At 40.2% G+C, this 21,745-nt stretch overlaps 1 protein-coding gene across 2 annotated transcripts in view; it reads left to right on the forward strand.

Moving 5' to 3' along the window:
- The window catches only part of rad18 (RAD18 E3 ubiquitin protein ligase), a 32,416-nt gene that overhangs the window by 6,223 nt on the left and 4,448 nt on the right, over positions 1-21,745 (forward strand). Inside the window, exons 5-13 of one of the 2 annotated variants that reach the window (XM_035524743.1) lie at positions 619-959; positions 1,799-1,898; positions 2,677-2,724; positions 4,912-5,093; positions 6,558-6,628; positions 6,766-6,826; positions 11,191-11,313; positions 12,414-12,534; positions 20,792-20,838. In XM_035524743.1, coding sequence (XP_035380636.1) covers positions 619-959; positions 1,799-1,898; positions 2,677-2,724; positions 4,912-5,093; positions 6,558-6,628; positions 6,766-6,826; positions 11,191-11,313; positions 12,414-12,534; positions 20,792-20,816 — 1,072 coding nt within the window. In that variant the 3' untranslated portion in view covers positions 20,817-20,838. The remainder of the gene's footprint in view (positions 1-618; positions 960-1,798; positions 1,899-2,676; positions 2,725-4,911; positions 5,094-6,557; positions 6,629-6,765; positions 6,827-11,190; positions 11,314-12,413; positions 12,535-20,791; positions 20,839-21,745) is intronic. The other variant, XM_026997636.2, reaches the window with a different exon arrangement.

A 21,745-nucleotide genomic window follows, 5' to 3' on the forward strand; every position in this document is an offset into this window, starting at 1 on the left:
AAGCAGTGAAAGAAAGGCTGTGCGGTTCAGGGGCCTTAGCTCTACACTTCCATGAAGATGGCTATCCCCAGCCTCCCCGCGGTGTGTGTGTGTGTGCATGTGTGGGTCAGGAGGGGAGATTGAGCGTGTACTCTAATCTGCATACAAAGGACCAATAAAAAGCTCTCCATAGGAAATCCGACCATTAAACATCTCATTGACTTCACTTTATAGCACCATAACGGTCTTCCAAATAGCTGTTTGCTTGCTTTCCACATTTACAAGGTTGAAGCCAACTGGTGCACTTTTCGTCCCCTGCACTCTTGCTTTCTCTTAGTCTCACTCTATGTATTTGTCTCTCTGCTCCACCCCCCACACCCCCCCCACACACACAAATGATGGCACTGTGTGTGAGACTAGATAGTTACTCTATGGAACACTTAGCTGGCGAATTTTTCACTTTGTAGTGTCACATGTCCACATGTTCTCTTCCTTCCACAAGTATGCAATATGTCTGATTTGGCTGCATGTGTCACTTTAGTTGTGTGTGAGTTGCTGTTGCTAGGTGTCTGGCTTTTTGTCATTAATGTAATTCATTTATTGCTCTATTTCATCTGCTGCTTGTCTCGGTCTCTCAAGGCAGCAGTTGTCCCAGGCCAGTTTTGAATCACCCCCGATTTCCCCCAAAACACCCTCCATGGAGATCCGAGGCAAGAAAGTGAGGCAGAAGGGGCCCAGGAAGGAGGGCACCACTCTCACTCACTTTTTCCAAAAGCGCTCTCCTGCGCTGTCAGTGGGGCCACAAGCAGACTCCAAGCCCCTCATCCCTGTCAAACAGGAGCCCATGGAAGTGTGTGTCCTTGACCCCACTGAGCCCCAACTGGAGGGGACAGAGTCTGACACCATGGGCCTGAAAGAGGAGAAGATGGATGTATGCGGATCGCCATCCACATCACAGGTGGTTCAGCCTGTGGTCAAAGGTGATGCCCTCCTCGCTGTCTGCCTTTTCAGAGTGGTAATGAAACAGTTCCGGACTGTTATGGCACTTTCCTTTGGCCTAAGACACTAGGCCTACACAGACTTAAAATGATCTGTGTAGTTTGTTCTTACATCTTAATTGATTTGATTTCATGGTGAAATGGACAACAGCAAGTTAGATATGTAAGGCATCAAAGGAACACTAGGCAGAGGAAACATGAACTATATAGAACAAATTCCTTAATCTATGCATAGCTTAACGTACTTTGCGTGGGATGAGTGTAAGCCTTTTGTTTCTGTCATTTACCCAAACAGCTGCTGTGTACCTCAGAGTGTTGTGCAGAGTTCTGCTCTTTGGCTATAGCTGTTATCTTTTGTTTATTATTTAGCCCTTGAGGTGTAGTTCTGCAGCAGTTTTGTGTCATAAAACTTAAAAGGTCTTAAAAGGGTGCTGAACTAGATAGGGAAAAGGCTTTAGGGATGAGCACCTTGTGTCAGGGACCTGAATGAATATGAATGAGCTCTTGTCTCTTTCTTTGTTTATTTTTAGCATTTGCATCACACATCTCATAGGGATTGCAGTGTGAATTTGTTCAGGTGTTCCTTGTTTTTCATGAGCTTTGGTTCAGTTGCAAATCAAACACATTAAATGTTAAAAAAAAAAGAAAAAAAAGAGCAATACTTGTCGTCTTGGCTTCACTAATAATGATAAATCGCTATCAGTTCAGTTTTCACAATAGATCATCTCAATGACTGGGATGTTAAAGTGCCACAGAGAAGAAGCTTTCTTTGTCAGTGGAGTTGATCAGACTGGTCTATCTGCTTCTCTATTGTATTGCAGTGGAGTGCCCCGTGTGCGGAGTCAGTGTATCTCATCACCACATTAATAAACACCTAGACGTGTGTCTGACCACCGATGAGAAGAAGGAAGGCCTCAGAAGGTTTGAAGATTATACCGTACACCTCATACAGGACAACAGTTACTCAAACCCTAATGTATTTTATTGGTTGTCTAACTGCTGTAGGTGCATGAAGGGAATAACTTGCAGCCACTGGCTCTTTCCTAACGCGTAGGCTCTGGCTGCTCAGCTCTAATGAAGTGTGAAAGTCACGTACTGTGCCTGTGTAGAAATGCAACTACATTGCCTCCACATGCAGGCCAAATATTCCCAAGATGGAACTGTGTGATTGTGATCTAGTAAAAAGTAACTGCCATGGTAGGGTTCCTGTCGCAGTAAGAAGCTTTTGTGCAGTGATGCTCCTGCCTGGTAGAAGGGGCAGTAGGAAAAATGGTTGTCGCATCTTGAGAATTATTCCCAAATCCTTCAAAAGATGTCAAGTTTAGTTGAATACATAGCAGTTTTTTTTTTCTTCTTCTTTTTAATGTTTTTGTTTGAAAAATGCATTAAATGGACATGATCTTAAATGATAGATTTGCTGCTTTCAACCACACTTTTTTAAAAATGTTTGCTTCCCATCTTGGAAAACTGCATATCTTAGCCTTTCTGATGGCTTAGTGCTAATAAATTTAGTACTGAAAAACCACGCCCTCTTTTACAGCTCCTGGTTGGGCTTAAATGCAATCATGTGAGGCGATCATTTACGCCTTCAAAATCCCTTGTAAATCTACTTTTAAAAAGTAAAAATGTTTCAACCCATCCTTTTTATTAGGTTTTATTGAGTTCTTTGAACCCATTCTCTTGTCTACATTCATGCCAGGAGTGAAAGTGCACCTTTGATGACCTGCGGAGCAAAGACTCTTCACAGGTGTGTTTACCAACCAGAGCATCTCTCTCTTGGCTAAGTGAAGTGGAAGAGCCAGTATTCATACTGTTGTCGCAATTTGGAACAGCACAAAGGTGACCAATTTCAAAGGAGCAAAAAAAGGAAAAAGTTCTTCTGTACTGCTCTGCCAGTCTAGAATGCAAGACTGCAACTGCTGGGAGGTTTCTAAGTGCTTGTGATGTACTGGAGCAAATGCAAGTAGCTTCAGAAATAAAATGGAACATTAATGATGTTCAGTTATTCAAAAGATGTTTCAAATAAGCCCATAATGCAGACAGGACTCGTGAGTATACTGTTGGTTTCCTTTTGGTTCATTGGGGAGAGAATTTCATCAAATTCTTTTTTCATAAAGAATTTACTTGGGATTTTGAAGGTTTTTGAACATATATGCTCTAAAACTGTCATTACAATTGTACTGCCCCTAATTCTGAAAGATTGGAAACAACTAATTACATTTGGGTTTTAAAAAGTTTTTTTTTTTTTCCTCAATTTCTTTGCCAAGGAGACATGGAAATCCAGTGACAACAAACAAAAACATTTTACATTTTTCAATTTTTAAAGAAAAACAATTCTTGTTTTCATTTCAGGAAATCTTTAGCTAAACCTGTAGTCTGTCCATATGAAGGTTGTGTGAGCCTTACCCTCACAAGGAAAGAGAAATTGTATTGTGTCTTACTAATTGCTGTCTTGGGTTTGACAAACCAGGCACCCCCAGCGCTGCCTTTTGCAGTACCCTAGTGAATGTCCAAGATGATCTTGAGATAATGTGATAAGATGGAGCTCTTGCCCTGTCTTATGGTTCCTGTGGTTCCATTGCATGTGTTGCTAATGTGATAAGCAGCCATGGCTAAACTAACATCCATTGTACACTTATGTGAAGAATTATGCATTGGTGAAAGACACCAAGTAACAGTAAGTTTCGAAGTAACCAGTTATGCACCTGTGGGGAGAATTATGCACAAAGGTGTATGCCTGGTCTATTCAGGGCAAAGGACAAAGCATTTGGGTGTGTGCATGCAGCAGCCACAGAATGTACCTTAGAGCTGCATTCAGAGACGGAAGCAATCACACACAGTTGGCCAGCCATTGATCACCTTATAATAGGAAAGGAAACTGCGAGTGTTATTGTCCCCCCCCCCCCCCCCCCCCCGATTTATTTCTAATAAAAATGCACTTGTTCTATTATTTTAATTTGCAATTGTTTGCCTATGTTCGATGGACAGCACTCGGGTGTGGCTCAGGGTCTCCACCATTCCCCTCATCCCCTGAGCGCTTTATTCCACACCAACCTCTGCTTCTACCATTGACTCATCTTCTCGCCCCACGCCCAACGCAGAATTCTCGCTCAAAAAAGTCTGGTCACGATTCCCAGCTTGACTTTTGTTTACACAAACACCTTCCTCTAAAACCCAGCTATTCTCACTCAGCTAAATTCCCCTGGGGGTGTGGTTTTGAAGGGCAACCATTTTGTGTCAACTTTGGCAGGCAGGCTGATTTGGTTTGTGGGTTACCTTGAGGTAAAGCTGATGAATGAGGGTCCTCTGCTTGCCTTTTGTGCATCCATACACACACACACACACATACGCGCACGAGCACACAGCTAACAAGATTGATCGGAATTTTAACCATGATGCGTGGGTTCAACTTTTAATGCTGGATAATTTATGCTATGTGGATCTGATGAGTGAGGTAATGGATTTTTAAAGCTGTGTTGCATGTTGTCCATAATCCTTAAATTGGACTTGTCCAGTGGATGGGTTTTCATTCCCTACAGTGGGGTATTTGACCTTTTCCAAAATGGACAGCTGGCAAAACCAACTGTTATGAGGTTTGGTTTTGTCTTCCACAAGCCTGTTACCCTGCTCCTTGTGAGAGTAAAGGTGCACTATTTGGGAATAAACGAGCAGAATTTTCTACTGTTTTTAGTGTTTGCAGCGGCAAGAGCATGATGAAGCTTTACCAACTCTGATCAGTGTCAGCATTGTTTGGTTATCTCATGGTCCAGCAGTGCATATCCATGTAGGATAATTTCAGTCATGTTGCATCATAAATAATGCTGTCATTTTTTATTAATGGACAATTTGTTTAGAATCCTTATACTTATTCAGAGTTCTGTGTGTGTGTGTGTGTGTGTGTGTGTGTGTGTGTGTGTGCTCATGTGTGGGGCAGCTCAGGGAAGCGTAGGCTGATGACTAAGCCGGTGTACAACCTGATGACGAAGCTGGAATTGAAGAAAAGGCTGAAAGACTGTCACCTCTCCACGCGAGGCTCCAGAGATGAGCTCGTCAGCCGTCACCAGGACTTCTTGCACATCTACAATGCCCAGTGTGATGCCCTCAACCCCAGATCAAGTAAGTGTGGCATGAGCCACCTAAAGTGTTTTAACCTGCTTGCTAAGAACAAGGACTTTTAGTTTGATTGCATTTTCCTTGTGTTTTTGCCTTCTTTCTTGCCTTCTCTGTTGTCGAGCATATTCTCTCTCGACAAGTTTTCTGGCCCTGATATAGAATGAGTAACTGAGACGTACAATAGTTCTGGAGTATTTGGTCACTGGAGGCGATTAAGAGTGTTTTCTCCATCTGCACTTTACGTTTCTTCTGATATGGAAAGCAATTTTGCCTGGCGTGTGCATAGACTGAGGGAAGGAGTTCTGAAATGGTTTGCTGGCCTCCATGCCACATGTGTCTTATGCAAGCCGTGCTACGATAACAGGGAGGCCTGAAGGGTGACGTTTCCCGCTGTTGATGGGGAGTGGGTGCAAGAGGAGAGCGTCAGAGGCTCAGTATGGTGGCTATGCAGTGTTGGCTCGCTCGTTGAAGAACCCGCAAGATACCCTGCTGACTTGCTGCTGAGCTCCATCCTTTGTGTTGAGCTGTCAGTTATTTATTTATTTTTTTGTTGTTTTTCCCTTTACATGTCTGCTTTTACTGAAAATATTTTGTTGGTTGGTTTTCTTTCTTTACTTTTTTTATATAGTGGCTAAAATGGACCACCTGTGGAGGTTTGCAGCTGAAGCCGACAGAATAAATAAGGCTCGAAAGCTTTAAAATTTCATTTTGACTGTAGTGGTTTTCTGATGACTGATGCATGACTTTTTTTTTTTTCCAGAGGTTTTTCTTAATGAATAAAGTATCCTTTTTTTTTTTTTTTTTTTTTTTGTTTATGCTGTTTTCTGAAATAAACACACTGCAGTGTTATTTTAAAGAATGGACACCAAAGAAACAGGTCTGGCATTTCCGAAATAAACAAATGGATAAGAATCATGAAAGATCTTGAATCATGAAATACCCCCCCAAATTACCTTTCAGGATGCCTTATTTGGCTAAGCTCATGCCATTTTACTACCAGTGTAGTGTCAGCTGTAATTGTTTAAGAAGTTTCCATAATTTTGTTTAATTTAAACCTTTGCCACATTGTTCATCCAAGTCATGTGCACCAGTTCCAATCTGCATCCAGTGTTTTACTCCCTTCAGCTGCCCAGTCATTTCAACTGCTTACCCACACTGGTGCTTCCTGCCTCTATGGGCTGATAGGTGCTGTTGTGGACCAGGTCCAAGCTGAGCTCATGCACAGTGTCTGTGTTTCCACAGAATGCACCTGACTGGGCACTCAATGGGTGACTGGGTGTTACCTGCACCCAGCCTCAGTGATGTACTGGTCTGCTGGCTATCCATAATATCAAGTGGCACTTCCTTTTATTTTGGCTGAATCTCAGCTTGACCCTTAAAGAACTGTAGATGGCTATTTGTTTGCCTGTCTACACCTTATGTCCTGCCCTCAGTATTAAATGTGACATGAAATTCTCCTGCTGATAGGTGAGAACATCGCTAAAGAGGTTGAACACAATGAGAAGATGAGGAATCAGCTGGACAATAAAAGCAAACCTGTATGTCTTCTTTTACAGTCAGAATTTGCATGTTTAAACAATATTCAGTAACTAGTCAGTAACTGAATCATAATTTTCTTAAACTGTTCAGAGCCTTGGTCTAATCTTCAGTCCTTTTTTTTTTTTTTTTTTTTCAGGAAATAATTGTTACAAGGAACAAAACAGCTGAGGAAATTGAACAGTTGCACTCACACTACCGTAAGTTTGATGACTATTAAACACTGTTCACTTGAATAATCTGATTAGTTCTATGAAGGAGCTTTGGCTTTACATTGTGTTTCTGAAACATTAGAAGAGTGCCCTACCACGTTCCTGAATACAGCTTTGTAAAAGACTACATTAGTAGTTATGAAGAGGATTTCCTTCCACTTTTGTTTTTGTTTTTTTTTTTGTTTTTTTTAAGGTGAAAAGCAATAGAAACTTTCTGCGTTCTTTTTACCATGGTTCCTCTGTAAAACACATTCTTACAATTTTTTGTAAAAATTGTAGCGAGGAAAAAAATCTCATTTTGTGGATAGTATTTTCTGTTTTAATGTCCCCAATGTGTATCACATTTCATGTTTTTCTTTTTCATGGTGCAGTTATTGAAATTCACAAAGGTCTCTGCGGTTTTTGAGTGGGTCTGCTGAACTCTTTTCCAGAAAGCCTCCCATATGGTGTGTGTGTGTGTGTGTGTGTGTGTGTGTGTGTGTGTGTGTGAGACTGACTGACTGACAACAGTACTCAACAAATGCTGATTTATTTCTTTAAAGAAATAAATCAGTCTCACCTCATTCAGTGCTCTCCTCTTCCTAAGTGCAACACTGTGCACAAAAACCCCCCAAAATGCACACACACATGGGATTGGATAGACATTTGTTACCACCAAGCTAATTGATCAATTAATAATAATAACAATTTGGGACACTTTACTTTTTGCATTTAGTAATTATGCTATTAGTGTTTGTGAAGAAGAGTGAAATAGGCACAAAGGCCAAAGTCAAATAAGTTGACAGCCACACTGTGAGAGTCTCCCACAGCAAATAGCACTTAGTTGCTCATGTTACCAGTATCTATGTTAATAGCTGTGATAAACTCATCTCAAAATCTACTGGCTAATTTAAAATATAGGGTTTTTTTTAAAACATCAGTTTAGTTTATAAGATTTCAGCATTAGAGTAAATATTTCAGTGTGCTTATATTACATAAATGGATAAAGTAACAGGATTCCTAGGAATTGTTACTGAAACTTCTAGGGTTCCCAAATTTGACAGGTTGGTGTCGTGTTTTTCTCTTCAAAACTCTTAAGTGCATGTTTTTTTTAAAAAAAAAAAAGAAAATTAAATTATAGCATGCTGCATACTGCATTACAATGTAACATTTTCATATAAAATCAGTATTTTAAACAAATGTGCAGTTGTTGGTGTGTGCGCGTGTGCAGCTGAGTCTTCGGGCATATCCTTTCTGTCTCTACATCTGTGATAGACGAGCCGTTTACCTATGTGATTACTGTGTGCTGTTTACACGAGGAAATGTCTGGGTGACGTTTGCCTCATATAATCAACCTGGCAGGGAAAAGGTGAAAGCCCCTATGAAAGTAGCTCAGCAAGACATTTACTTTTGAAAGAGGTTGTTGAAATATTAATGTACATCACAGAGGTGTCTATAAATAGCCACCATGGAGAAATAAGTGCTTGATTAATGTGTGACATGTTTGATGAGTCACTGGCCTGGTGGAACAGCTGATGAATGGAAGTGGAAATGACACAGGAAGAAAGTGAAGGAGGGCGATGCCCAAAGGCAGGCCAACTGTTGCTGCTATTGGTCGTAGTTCATCTTAACTGGCAAGACCAAATTTACATGACTGTAAATCATGACTGTAAATCGAGTCATTCCAGGAACCAATAGTTGTATTGCATGTGGAGTGATGCACTCTGCTTTGCATAAACTAGACTGAGCTTGATTTGAAATTGCATGGTAAATTAAACTAGTCATATATCAAGAATATTTTTTAAAAGCTGCTCTTTTTTATTCCACTCCCCCCCCCCCAGCTGCTGTTGTTCACCCTCTTTTTTGCTCTGGGCTAGATATGGATTTAATCACTTATGGCTGTTTGAAATTGAATTTTTGGCTGAAAAGTATGTTATCCCTAACCCACTATAAGAGCACCTGGACCTTTTTGACATGTCTGGAAGAGGAAAGAGAAATGGGCAAAACTGAAAACCATTTAAAGGTGCACGTAGGTTTATGTTTCGGCCTGTGTATGTTACATAAGAATGCTGTCTGCTCATACTCAGGTTCCTGGAGATTCCACACTGCTGTCAGCAGGGAAGGCTTGCTCTGGCTTAGATGTCTCAGGCGCTCAGTAGGCAAAGGTCCAAACGTGGACTTTTTGTTTTCTACATGGTGATGCAATATATAATATCAAGTCTTCCTGTATTTAGGCAGTGGAAACTTTTAAATGCAGATGTTATTTCCCTGTCTTTCCATAACAAAGTAGTGAGCAGAATTTTAATTTGTTTTTTTTAAATGCACTGCAGACTGGTCTCAAACATTTTTTGGTGTGGGTGTGTGAGAGAGAGAGAGAAACACAGGAACTCAGAACTCTATAAGCATTGTAAGCTTTGTCAGATTCAGTAAGTTTTTAATTGATATTATTCTCTAATCTATATCATCTCTCTTGACTTTATAATTAAAAACTCAATAAACCTTAACATGTTACTGTCTGCTAGTTCCTGAAACACATTTCAAATAGGAAGCAAGCTGCCCTTTAGGGAAGGAGCATTTCTAAAGCGATTTGAAGCTACTTACAGTGGAAACGGTGTGTAAGCCTTTCAGGGGCAGCTTTATAGCAAGCATGCTCTCCCTTCCTCTGCATTTCGCTGCATGGCCTGTAGAACAAGTCTAGATAATAGACCCTGCCAACTGTCTCGACACGTCACCTCAGCCTATATCACCTTTTAATGAGAGGAAACGTGAGAGTTGTGCAACTGTAGGGTGTCACAACGGGAGTTTGTGAACCTATGGCACCTATGGCAGGCATGGGGACAACAGGCCCTTAAAGGTTTTTGAATGGGGGAAGCTGGCCAGAGGGCTTATGAGCTAGACCTGGAGGAAATGTCCTAACTGATGTACAGCAAAACTGACACTCATGTATTCAGTAAAGGAATCGCATCTACCTGCGAAAAAGGCATTCTTTAGAAATGATCATGCTTGGAATTGCATGCTTTCTTTATAAATCCATTAACCTTTAACCTGAATTCTTAACTTCTTGGTTTATGAAATTTGCTTCTACCCAGTTTTTTTGCTTTCTCTGATGCAGTGACCAGTAATTGCTGATGTATTCATGCATACCATTTGTAATACTTAGGTTAAATAAATGTTCATATACTGATATGCATTTTAGTCCAAACATCTAACAAGGAAACTTCCAGTGGAGCACAGTTATTAGTGGAACATTGAGGGTGTTGATGTGCTTCACCACAGTAACCCAGAGCTGTGTTTGAGGACCCTCATTTCTAACTGTGAATTTCAGACCTGTGTGTGCGTGCTGGAGGGTCCTTTTTGAAAGTCTTGCCATTTCAGAATCCCCAGTGCTACTTTAGGATCGTTTTCGCATTCTTCTTAGTATACTGTGTGTATATACTAGTTTATCTGGCAGGCAGTTTGAGGTGATCTTTTATCAGAACCGATTGGTTTACTTTGGCTCCTTAAATCATTAGTAATTTAAGATTACTCCATCAAGTGAGGTAATAGTATATTCAAGTGGAGTTGAGGTTGTCTCTTGTGTGCCATTGTTTGTAGTGTGCACATCTCTGCGTTGGGGGGAAAGGCTTTCAGTAAAGACAGTAAGCAACTAAGCATTATAAACGGTCATGACGATCTGTGAGGAGGATAGCCTGCTTCTGATGTTTTGATTTCCACCTTGGACTAATTGCACTGTGTATAATACAAATATTCCAAAACAATCACAATATTTATTTCCCTGATTTACATTGATTTAAATTCAATACCGGAAAGACAGAGGTGGTAGGATTGAGGGTTCAGAAACCAGACAGCTGCTGCTGGGGCATGAGCTGGCCTTGTTGTGTCACATGGGCTTGTGTTGAACAGCAAGCATGCTCACTGCTGCCATGGCCAGCCAGGCCCGCTACAGCACAGTGGCGCTAGAGACGCAGGTGCCAACGGACAGTGTGAACACAGCAAGTGCATATTTAATAAACTAGAACACTGGGCACAAGATGGACAAAAGAATAACTAGCTCCAAAAAGCCATGGCTTAATAATTCAGGTAACACATGCAAGGCATCACAATATACAAAGGAAAACAGTAACTATACATACGGGCATTGATCACTGTGGTAACAAGGCATGGGTCAGAATTACTGAGCAGTCTGTACCAGTGCTGCTGTGGACCATGAGCAAATTGACCACAGCAGTGTCCCCTGGGCACAGAAACTATGCTAAAATGGATTCCTGTTGCTCAGTCATTAATAAGTCTTAGGAAGTCTAGCTGGTAATTTTGTGTGTTATAATTGCTTGGCTCAAATGTCTCACCTATCAAGACCTCTCTCCATTTCTTAGGAAAGGAGCACAGCAATGAATTTTCTCGCCTCATCGCCCAGGTCAGAGGTCGATTGGCAACGTCTGGGAAGACACAGTTTAAGCAGGAACAAGTGAAATCAGTGGAGCTATCATGTTTCCCAGGTAACTATGGCTCCTGGAAAAGTTCTTCTTTTGGTGTGGGTGGAATCAGTCAATAAGCAATTTCCAGTGCAGAAATAAGGGCTGTCGTGCGTAATGCTTGCATTGCAATTCTTGTCTGCATGGAACCTCTGTATTGATGTCCATCTGGGCTTTGAGGATACTTCCTGCTCAGAGCAGAAATGGGGTCTAAGAGATTATTTCAGATCACCTGTAGGTGTCGTTTGACTTCATATCACCCATTGCTGACTTTGGCAAATAATGAGATTCAAAAAGGATTTTTAGTTGAATTAGATGCAGTTTATGTGAAATGAAGTTGAGAAATGTTTAGACACTAAACTTTAACCCAAAAGCTCAGTAAAGCTATTGGCATCATGCCGTGACATCTGCTGTGCTCCAGAATCCTTGATCAGCCACGTTAAACTCATGTGTGATGACTGAAAAGAAATTCTTTGTGGAAAAATCTTTCCCCTCCACCCAGATCTCTCTAAATGATGGCAAATAACATTATATCCCATGATGGGTGCAGGTAAACTGAGAGAGTAGCAGGTACACAGTGTAAATAAGAGCCAAATCAGAGTTGGAGGGAATTGCTGTTCCTGAAGCTTTTATGCCAAAATTAAGGCAGATCAAGATGTGAACAATAGATTTTTCAACTTGAAATGTTCAAATGTGCCTGCAATTCATCTGACTGTTTGTGCCTCTTATCCCCATCCTCTCATTAATTAGAAGCATGCTGATTTATTTCACATAATAGAAACTTGCGATTAGGCATCTCAGAGGTTGTTATGGAGCTCAAATATATGCTCTTTACAGACAGGCTTTTGGACCATTGTAGTTGGAAATTTTTTTACATTGAGAAATGGTTGTGGAAATGTTAAATGAATGGATTTTTGAGATTTACATTTTGTAACTTTGGTCATTATGTAAAAATGTCATGATTTAATTGGAAGCTTTTTGGTCATTAAGAATAGCTCCCTTGGCACCCTCAAATATGGAATTGTATTGTGGAAATCTGATTAAGGTTATATTATGGAAAAGTGGATAGATGATATTCTTTTTTTATGTAACATCTTTCTTTTTCCTGTTCCTGTTTGATGCAGCTGATCCTAAAGTTGTCCAGAGCACTACACAGACAGCACTACCCAACAATGAGAAGATGTCAGCTCCAGAGACCGTGTCTAGGTCACCAAGCCCCAGTCTCAGTGACGTCTCCCTCAGCAGGTACGCTCCCCATTTTCATATTTGTCTTTGTTAGCCCTCAGGTACCTTATCTCACTTAGACACAGCAGTTTGCTCCCATTTCTGGTTGCCTGTGTCATTTTGTGATGGGGAGGAGTTGTAAAGTCGCAGGAATAAGCTCTGAGAAATATTGGAGAACAAAAATCAGAACAAAGTCATACAAAATTGTATTGCTCTATTCTTAAACTATTTTTCTAGTAATATAAACTGAAATTATTTGTAAGGTTTTCATGATGTTCTAGAACATGACTTGTAAACAGTCTGAATTAAGTATTGAAATCTATTCTCTTATTAATTCCTTAGTGTTGTGGGAGCTGGTGGGTGAAATGCATCAGCATTAGCAGTCCTTCATCATAGTCTCTAATCTCATTATGTCAAACGGAGACCCTGAGGGAGTTCTTTATACAGACTCAGCTGGTCTCACAGAAGATAAACATATTTGCATGTATGCACATACAAATGATTACACATCTTAAATACTGGGAAATGTTAGACTCGATTAGGTGGACACATGTATAAGAAGACTATTCATATATTAGTTTTCAGTAAAAATGTATGCCCCCAGCTAAATGCAGCTTTGTGTAGCCTGCCACACATTGTGTAGCTTTTCTTTGGGATGGGGTCTCTCTCTTGGGATGGGGTCGGTCTCTCTCTCTCTCTTTCTCTCTCTCTTTCTTTCTGCTATTACACACACACACACACACACACAGTTATTTTACATTGCTGGCTTTATGGGAAAATATTTTGCTTTATTGCTGTATAGCCATTGCGGAGTTTGCCCCTGCAGCTAGAAGTCTTTGTGTTGCGGTTTTGATCTGTAGTGGTTTGTCTTTGGCATGATGTGCCATGCATTACCCCCACATCTCTCTGACTGTATTTAATATTAGCAACATTTGATATGCATGGGTGCAGACTTCTCCAAGTGTGGCAATCTGATTAATTACATTCATAGCCCTCTGTGCTCTGCCGCTTGTCACACTGATAAGGGTCTTCCCTGGAACGAGTGCAGACTGGTCTACTGTGTCATTTCAGCTATGATGTACCCCCCCCACATTTAGGCTTGCTATCTTGTTCTTTGCTGTGGAGCTGTGCTGCTCTTTTTAACACAACAAACTTTTGTTGCTGTGCTTGTCCTACATATGAGGATTGTTGGAGTTCTTCTGCATATAGTTAGCTATATGCATGTACACACAAACACTCACTGGGATGCCTGATGTCCTGAACCCTGGCTCTGTGGTTCTGCGCAAAGGCCTATACTGTTTTAATATTACCCTTCAGCCTTTGTTGTCTGTTCACAATCATAAATATATAATCGGTGTTGATGACCGTATGCATTTCTTCTTAATGTAGTTCTTTTTCTTTTTTTTTGTCCTTGTCAGACAGCACAAGCAAGCACAACCCAACACGATAACTCCGCTCAGGACATGACTGAGGCTAGTGTGAAAATAATCAGTCACAGGAGCAACCATGTTAGGTTCATTTTAACTGGCAGTAAATGTCTAGCACATTGATATTTGCTTAATGTAAGGACTTATAAATATGCAAAGTATAAATGGAAAATGTGTACAGTGCATACAGAATATTGGGCAGTTAGTCAAACACCCAAAATTCCACCCCATTTAATCAGAGAAGAAAAAAAAAAAAGTTTCATCTTCCTAATCTTTTCTGCCAATTTGCAAGAGATGTCACATTTGTCCAATTAGAGATCAGTATTTTTCTCAGAAGTCCAACATTCCTTACCCTTTAAGAAATGGCATGTGCAATCTAAAACAGCAAGTTGTTTTGTATATTAAACATAGAAAGCACTGATAACTGACCATTCTTCCTAAATTAATCTAAAGTGGTTCTTCATAGTATAGTTCTTATTTCCCACACCTGTTTGGATCATACCTGCTGCTTTTTTTTAATTTGGTTAACTTTATTTAACATAGGACTATTCTAGTGGATGTTGCCAGTTGGCCTGAGGTGAACCCAAAATCCTCTGTTTAATTATTTTATCCCCTTGCTAACTTGCTTGCTCTCTCTTATTTTATGATGATGTGGAAAAGGAATACTCTGTTCTGTATGATACTAATTGTAGCCCAGCACTGATTTCAGATCGGGTTATTGAAAATGAATTGAAGTGATGAATATGCTGCCAAGTTGGCCGTGGGAGAAAGGGACCAGTGTATATTGGCTTCATTGTGGTATTATTCAAATAAGTTCAAGATTCTTAATTGCCACAGAGCATGGCTGGTGTTTTATTGAAGTTCAGCACAGTTGTGTATATCATCTGTGCATAATAACCTATAAACAAGTGAACAATAAAATGACATGACAGTAAGTGCAAATGTAAGCAGATTTGATGCACAGCATTCTGAAGTGATGCAAAAATAGTTTTTAACATCATAATGGAACAAACTGGGAAATCAGTAGTAAGTCACTGATGAACATATGACTAATCATTGCAATACACTAATAATGTGAAATAAGCAGATGCAGTGGAGCGAGAATTAATAGTGCAAACTGAGATAATGAAGTTACTGGCTTTGGGAATTAAAGTCTGAATTGTCTGCCAGATGGAAAGAACTGAAAAAATGAATTGACCTGGGGTAGAGGGTCATTTTCAGACCCCTTTTCTTATGTGATTATTTTACAGGAAATGCACTAATGGGACTGTGCCATCCAATGATTTTGAGGCCATCCATACAGTTTTCCAATGTTTCTTAGTCACATTAGCCATACCAGACAGTAAGTGATGCTAAGATTCACTGGATAGCTGCAGAATAGGACTGTATCACTACTTCAGTTGCCTGAGGAAATGGGCTCTGTTCTTGATCTTGCTCATATACAGGTCACACTTGTGCATTCTACGAATATTCATTCACTTTCTTAATGAGCCTCTAACCTTGATGTTGATGCTGGCTCTGTTAATCATGTATGTAGTCAGCAAGAACCAGAGTTCTGGCCTTTGGCATGAGCTCAGTTAGCTTTTTATTAGGGTAGCTAAATTACAGAAAGATCACATGCTTTTACTTACTTCCATTGATTATCGATAACTATCTGAAATTGCTGCTATAAAGTGTTAAAAAGGGCAATGGTAATTTCTTGTATGTGGCAGAGAATGAGGGTGCATTTTCCAAGTTATCAGGAGTAAGTGGTAATGAATTGGAGCATGCTAGCTAGCTGGCTAATCCAGGCAGTTGCCAAGGGGATGTAAGGAACAGAAGACTTCAGGTTTAATCCCGCCTAATTAGTAGACTGCGATGTTTCCAAGCGTAGCTCCTTATGCAGCCTATAAGCACCCTGTTTCTAGTTCATGCTGAGGCACACTGTGCAGTGGTGCATAACCCCTCAAAGTCCGTATACTTTCTAGCAGTCAGAATGACCTTTATATGTTGGTCAGATTTTATTTTGATTGATTAATTCTGTTCACCCAAATATTAAATGTGAGTGGAACGTGGGCCTTCCAAGAAATGATTCTCTGGACACTTATATTTACATGTTTAGTGTTCTTTCTACATGCAAATAAACAATACAGTTAAATGTGTGGTGTGATTCTAGCTCTTTTAGGTAGTTATTTATAAAATCACACCCCCCCCCCCTCTCTTTTGGGGGGGGTGGGGTGGTGGGTGTTGCTCTGCTGCACTGATGAATAGCTATAAGCATTTTTTTAAATGACCTGTAAGCTTTTTATTTGGTGGAGCTTAGTGCTTTTTATAACACCTAATATAGCATTATGTTGCTGAGGTAAAGTGCAACCTAGGGAAATGCATTTATTAACTGCAAGCCTCCTGAGATTTGTAAGCGAAATACTAACACATTTGGCAGTACAACTACTGTTCGACAGTGTGTTCCTTCCTCTAGTTTAGTAGTGTGGTTGTCTGAAGTTTTGTACCCCTGGGTCCTTTTTAGGCAGCACTGCACAGAGCTGGCAAGTTTGACTGTAAGCCAATACAGGCAGTAAAGTGACGCACGTTAACCCAGTAATGTTTTAGAAACTGGACACTGGTGCTTATGCCAGTTAATGTTGCATGATTAGCCAAGGTGCACAACCACAGGTTCTCTTTTTTTCTCTCCAGTGTTTCAATTTGAAAACTAAATAAAGCTTTAATTATACATGTCTGGATTTGGTGGCTAATGGGGTCTTTCTGATCCATATACCCTACTTAAATGTGTATTGTATTTCTTTAAATAAAAAAGGCTATTAAAGTGGAATCGGTGTTCAGTCTAGCTTTTTCTTCATTATAGTGGAAATGGAAGGTTTTCAACACATTGATTTGACATGGTTGGTGTTCTGTGATGCATTTGGATGTTCTGTTTATTTTATGGACATTTTATGTTGCCAGAGCACTGTTTTATCCTTCTTGATTTTACTGCTGATGAAATTTAAAGGGGAGCAGTGGGTGGGTATAGAAGCATCTGAGAGGTGTTCATGGAGAGAGATCTGGCGCCCACTTCCCAGTCTGGCCCACATACATACCCATATAGTTCACCTGGTGCAGCATGGTGTTAATTCCAAGGTCATGGGCTTGATTTCCAGACTGCAAATACTTTAATACTGATAAATAATGCAATTTGCTCTGTCAAATATTGTGCGTGTAGAAAATGAATGCATGTGAGTGTCAGTGAAGTGGTTTTCATTTCTAAATTGATCTGATCACTAGCTGTGCAATACAAGTGTGGATTGCTCCTGTTTGCTGAATGGTGTGAGCTATACAGTGCTCCGACCTTACTAGTGTTTTAGATGTGAATGACCAGCTAATGAGGGCAGAGTTTCACTGCCCCCTCTACATGGCTGAAGAGACACTTTTCAGGTGAATCTTGCTGTTTTTTTCCTCCCCCTACGCCAATATTAAGACTTTAAAGATTTTTAAAGGCTGTCTAATTGGATTAGTCTTATTAACCTATTAGTGTTTTAACTTTTGCCAAAGGTTGTCCTACCTTTTTTGGCTGAATTATAACACATCAGATAATCAGTTTAAGATCATTAAAATTTTTCTCTTGCCATTACAGCGCAGGGATTGGATTCTCATTAATAGGTAAATATAATGTATGTAATATAATGTGACTTTAGAATGTTTCCATTCTCTTCACCAGTGTAATTAGAATATGCAGTATAGATTTTTACTTAATGTAAATTATAGAATACTCTAACTTTTTAGATGAATGTTATTTGGAGTAAGAAATGGAATTTTTATTTTTCCATCACAAATTTGTTAATTTGGCAAATTTTACTTTAGTATAGCATGCCTGAGCTTTTCTTTATTTTGTTGTTCTTGTGATGTCTGGTTGACCAGAGGAGCATTGTTTGCCTCTTTTGAATTTTGGATCAAAATTGAATTTTTGGATCAAAATTGGTCTCTTTCTCTAACTCTTGGGGAGTTTTCCTTATCTCTGTCACCTTTTGACATGCTCATTGGCAGCTTGGACAACTAACTACAACTCTGTTGTAAAAGTCCTATATAGATCATTTTGACCTCAATTGATCTATCCAGCTTGATCTCTGTTTAACGATAGTGTCTGCCACTTAAACGATCTCTTACAGTTGCCGTGGTAAACAGCTCATAACTTAAACTGCTTGACTGCCACATTGGATGGCTTTCAGTAGCTGAGTGCTGGATGGCTTTCAGTAGTTAATTCTAGTAAAATATATAGCCCTTTAAAGACTTGTCTGCAATTAGAAAGTGTGGTGCTTGGCTTTATTTCTTTTAACACCCCCCTGGAAAATGCTCTGTTCAAACCACATTTGCCTGGTTGCATCTGTAAGTGTTGAAACACTTTTTCTGTGTACCTTTTCTCTGACCCCAGCACTGCTTATTTGCATTGTGGTCTGCTTTTGTTTCTATGCGCAGTGAATTGTTTAGAGGCTGTAAATCCTGTGGAAAGGCTAGTGTGATGGCTTTTCTTGGCTTCCTGATCCAAACAAGGACCACAGAATGCATTATCTACCTCTCTTTCACTGTTTAAGGGAAATGCAGAGCGTTTGTCATACAGAAGATTTGTTTTTCTATCCACCCCCCCATCCACACTTTCGTGCTTTGACTGGATACTCTTCCCCACATAACAGCTGATTTTTGATTGAGAGCTTTTGTTGTGTGTTAATTTCTTTTCTGCAGAACTCTTCGTATATAATATACTGCAGGCTTTATGTATATAGGTAATGTACTACAAAGATTGGTTTGGACTAAAATACAATTTGTAATTGATAACAAAATAGCGTGGCACATCCTTGTGCAAAAATCAGTAGCGCTATTAAAACAAAAATTGGATCTAAAAAGCCACGTATGTCCTGTCAGAGACCCTCAGAAGAACTTGAGGGGAGTATAACTCTAGTTTCAAATGGACTTTTTTGGGGTGGGTGTGAGAGAGAGTGAGAGAGAGAGAGAGATGATTAGTGATCATTTTAGGATTTTCACTCTGGTAAAACTGGAATGTTTACTACCAGCTTGAGTTTGAGAATAAGAATATAAAATAGATGTATTGATTTATATGTTACTGTTGCATACCGAAACTGCTGAATTGCTGCTGTACAAATGAAAGAGGTTTACACGTGTACCCACACCCACATGCATCATGGCCCTTTTGATCTGACCTTGGCACAGCGTCTTCACACACTCCATATAAAATGAAAGCAGGTTGTTGAGGGAGTAAATTACTTTGGGTTTTTGTAGCTAGTGCACTGGAAACTAATTCAGTATTGCATTTTGTATTACCCTTGGACAAATGCAGAATCCCCCCCCCCCCCCTCTGGTGATAAACAGAATGTCCAAGGGCTCATTTTTCAGCATTCCTGAGTCACCAGAATGACTCCTGGCCTCCTGTCAATGTTGTTGTTGTTTTTTTTTTTTTCCTCCAACATTATAAAACATATACGACTGAATAGTTCAAACCTTCAGTACTCAACAAATCATGAATTATGGCACAATCGAGTTGTGTACACATGCCTCCAGTGTGAGGCTACTCATGTTACCATGACAGTGCCCGTCAGTTTTATTTCTTTAATTATGGGGAAATAATTCCTATTTTGGAACATCATCATCATCTGCTTTACTTGTAGCCTTTTTGACCTTAAGGAAGACGGTGGAGGTTTCCTTGTTTTTTGTTTTGTTTTTTTGTTTTTTTTTCCCCCCTTCTGTCTCCTTCCAATTTTCCTGTCACATCACCCTTCCATTAACCTGGTGTAGCTGTCTCTCACCTCACGGCCTCTAGCATCAGTTTCCTTACTCTGTGGGCGCCCAGTGGCTTATTGTGTTGGTGTGCTTTTCATTAGTGGAGCACTATTCTGTAATCATCTCACGGGCAGACCTGGGCCCAAGCACAGCTCAAGCTTTTCCTGCAGGCAAGACTACAAGCAGGACCAGGCACCTATCACTTCACAGCACTCCCTAAGCCTCTCTCTCCTGCTCATACACACATTCACACAGCATTCTTTCTACGTGTGTGTGTGTGTGTGTGTGTGTGTGTGTGTGTGTCTTTTCAAATTATTTGTGAAAAAGGAAACCCTTATGTACATTATGCTTACTTAAACTCCCTTGAGATTAATAACAAACATGAATAATAAACCCAAAATGTGGAAGTGTTTTGGATGGAGAGCTGATGTATTGTCGAAAGCCACTGTGTATGTGGAAATCTGTTTGATTCATAAGTACATTAACACGGCTTCATGTCCGTTCTGGCCAAAAATTTCCAATGTACATGTTTTTATTTGGTATTATTTTGTGTTCTAAGTGTTATTTATGAGAACAATGGAAGAAAGCTATGTATCTGAACACTGAGGTTTGTGATGGATGAGACTGCTAAATGTAAACCATCACGGCTGTGCTTTATCAGTGACTAATTTTGTCGGCTTCCAAATCTTCCTTTGTCTCTGAGAATGGCTCAGGGTGCTTTAGCAAACATCTCCTTTGTGCTGGCTGAGAGCATCATTAAAAAAACTGACAAGCAGTTGAGACACAAAGTAAGGTGAAATGTCTGTATGGTAAACACATTTGACAACAAACAGATGTTGAGATGTAGTTGGTTTTATTTTTGAAGTAATGACAAATTAAGGTTCGTCTAGGCCCATTTCTCACTATGCCTCTGTTTTTGTGTGTGTGTGTGTGTGGGGTGGGGGGGGGGGGGGGTGTTTTTTTTTTTTTTTTCCTCTGTTGCTTCTAGGTGTTCTGAGTAACCCAAGAGCCTAATATACACATACATCTCACTGCTGAAAATCTTTTCACAAAATGCTAAGCAACATTTTCTTTACTTTGTTTTGTAGCTCCATTTCTGATGTTTTCAGCTGAGGACTTTATAGAAGCTTCCTGAGTAAGTGAACCTTTATCAATTTACCTTTATCAATTTAAGCTTACACTAAAAATACTGTCACTTAAAATAACCGTAACCTGTGGGGGTGTATAGTGTGGGGGTGTGTACAGTGGGTGTGGGTGGGTGTGTATAGTGTGCGTGCGTGCCACTGTGCTGTAGCGGGCCTGGCTGGCCATGGCAGCAGTGAGCATAATTGCGGTTCGACACAAGCCCATGTGACACAACAAGCCCAGCTCATGCCCCAGCAGCAGCTGATCCCCTAGGGGCGGGCACTGAGCAGTCTTGGGCTCACACCCCTTATAATGCTTAGTAGCTTACTGTCTTTACTGAAAGCCTTTCCCCCAACGCAGAGATGTGCACACTACAAACAATGGCACACAAGAGACAACCTCAACCCCACTTGAATATACTATTACCTCACTTGATGGAGTAATCTTAAATTACTAATGATTTAAGGAGCCAAAGTAAACCAATCGGTTCTGATAAAAGATCACCTCAAACTGCCTGCCAGATAAACTAGTATATACACACAGTATACTAAGAAGAATGCGACACCGATCCTAAAGTAGCACTGGGGATTCTGAAATGGCAAGACTTTCAAAAAGGACCCTCCAGCACGCACACACAGGTCTGAAATTCACAGTTAGAAATGAGGGTCCTGAAACACAGCTCTGGGCTACTGTGGTGAAGCACATCAACACCCTCAATGTTCCACTAATAACTGAGCTCCACTGGAAGCTTCCTTGTTAGATGTTTGGACTAAAATGCATATCAGTATATGAACATTTATTTAACCTAAGTATTACAAATGGTATGCATGAATACATCAGCAATTACTGGTCACTGCATCAGAGAAAGCAAAAAAACTGGGTAGAAGCAAATTTCATAAACCAAGAAGTTAAGAATT

This window comes from Electrophorus electricus, chromosome 3 (assembly GCF_013358815.1).
Source record: "Electrophorus electricus isolate fEleEle1 chromosome 3, fEleEle1.pri, whole genome shotgun sequence".
NCBI classification, from domain to species: Eukaryota; Metazoa; Chordata; class Actinopteri; order Gymnotiformes; family Gymnotidae; genus Electrophorus; species Electrophorus electricus.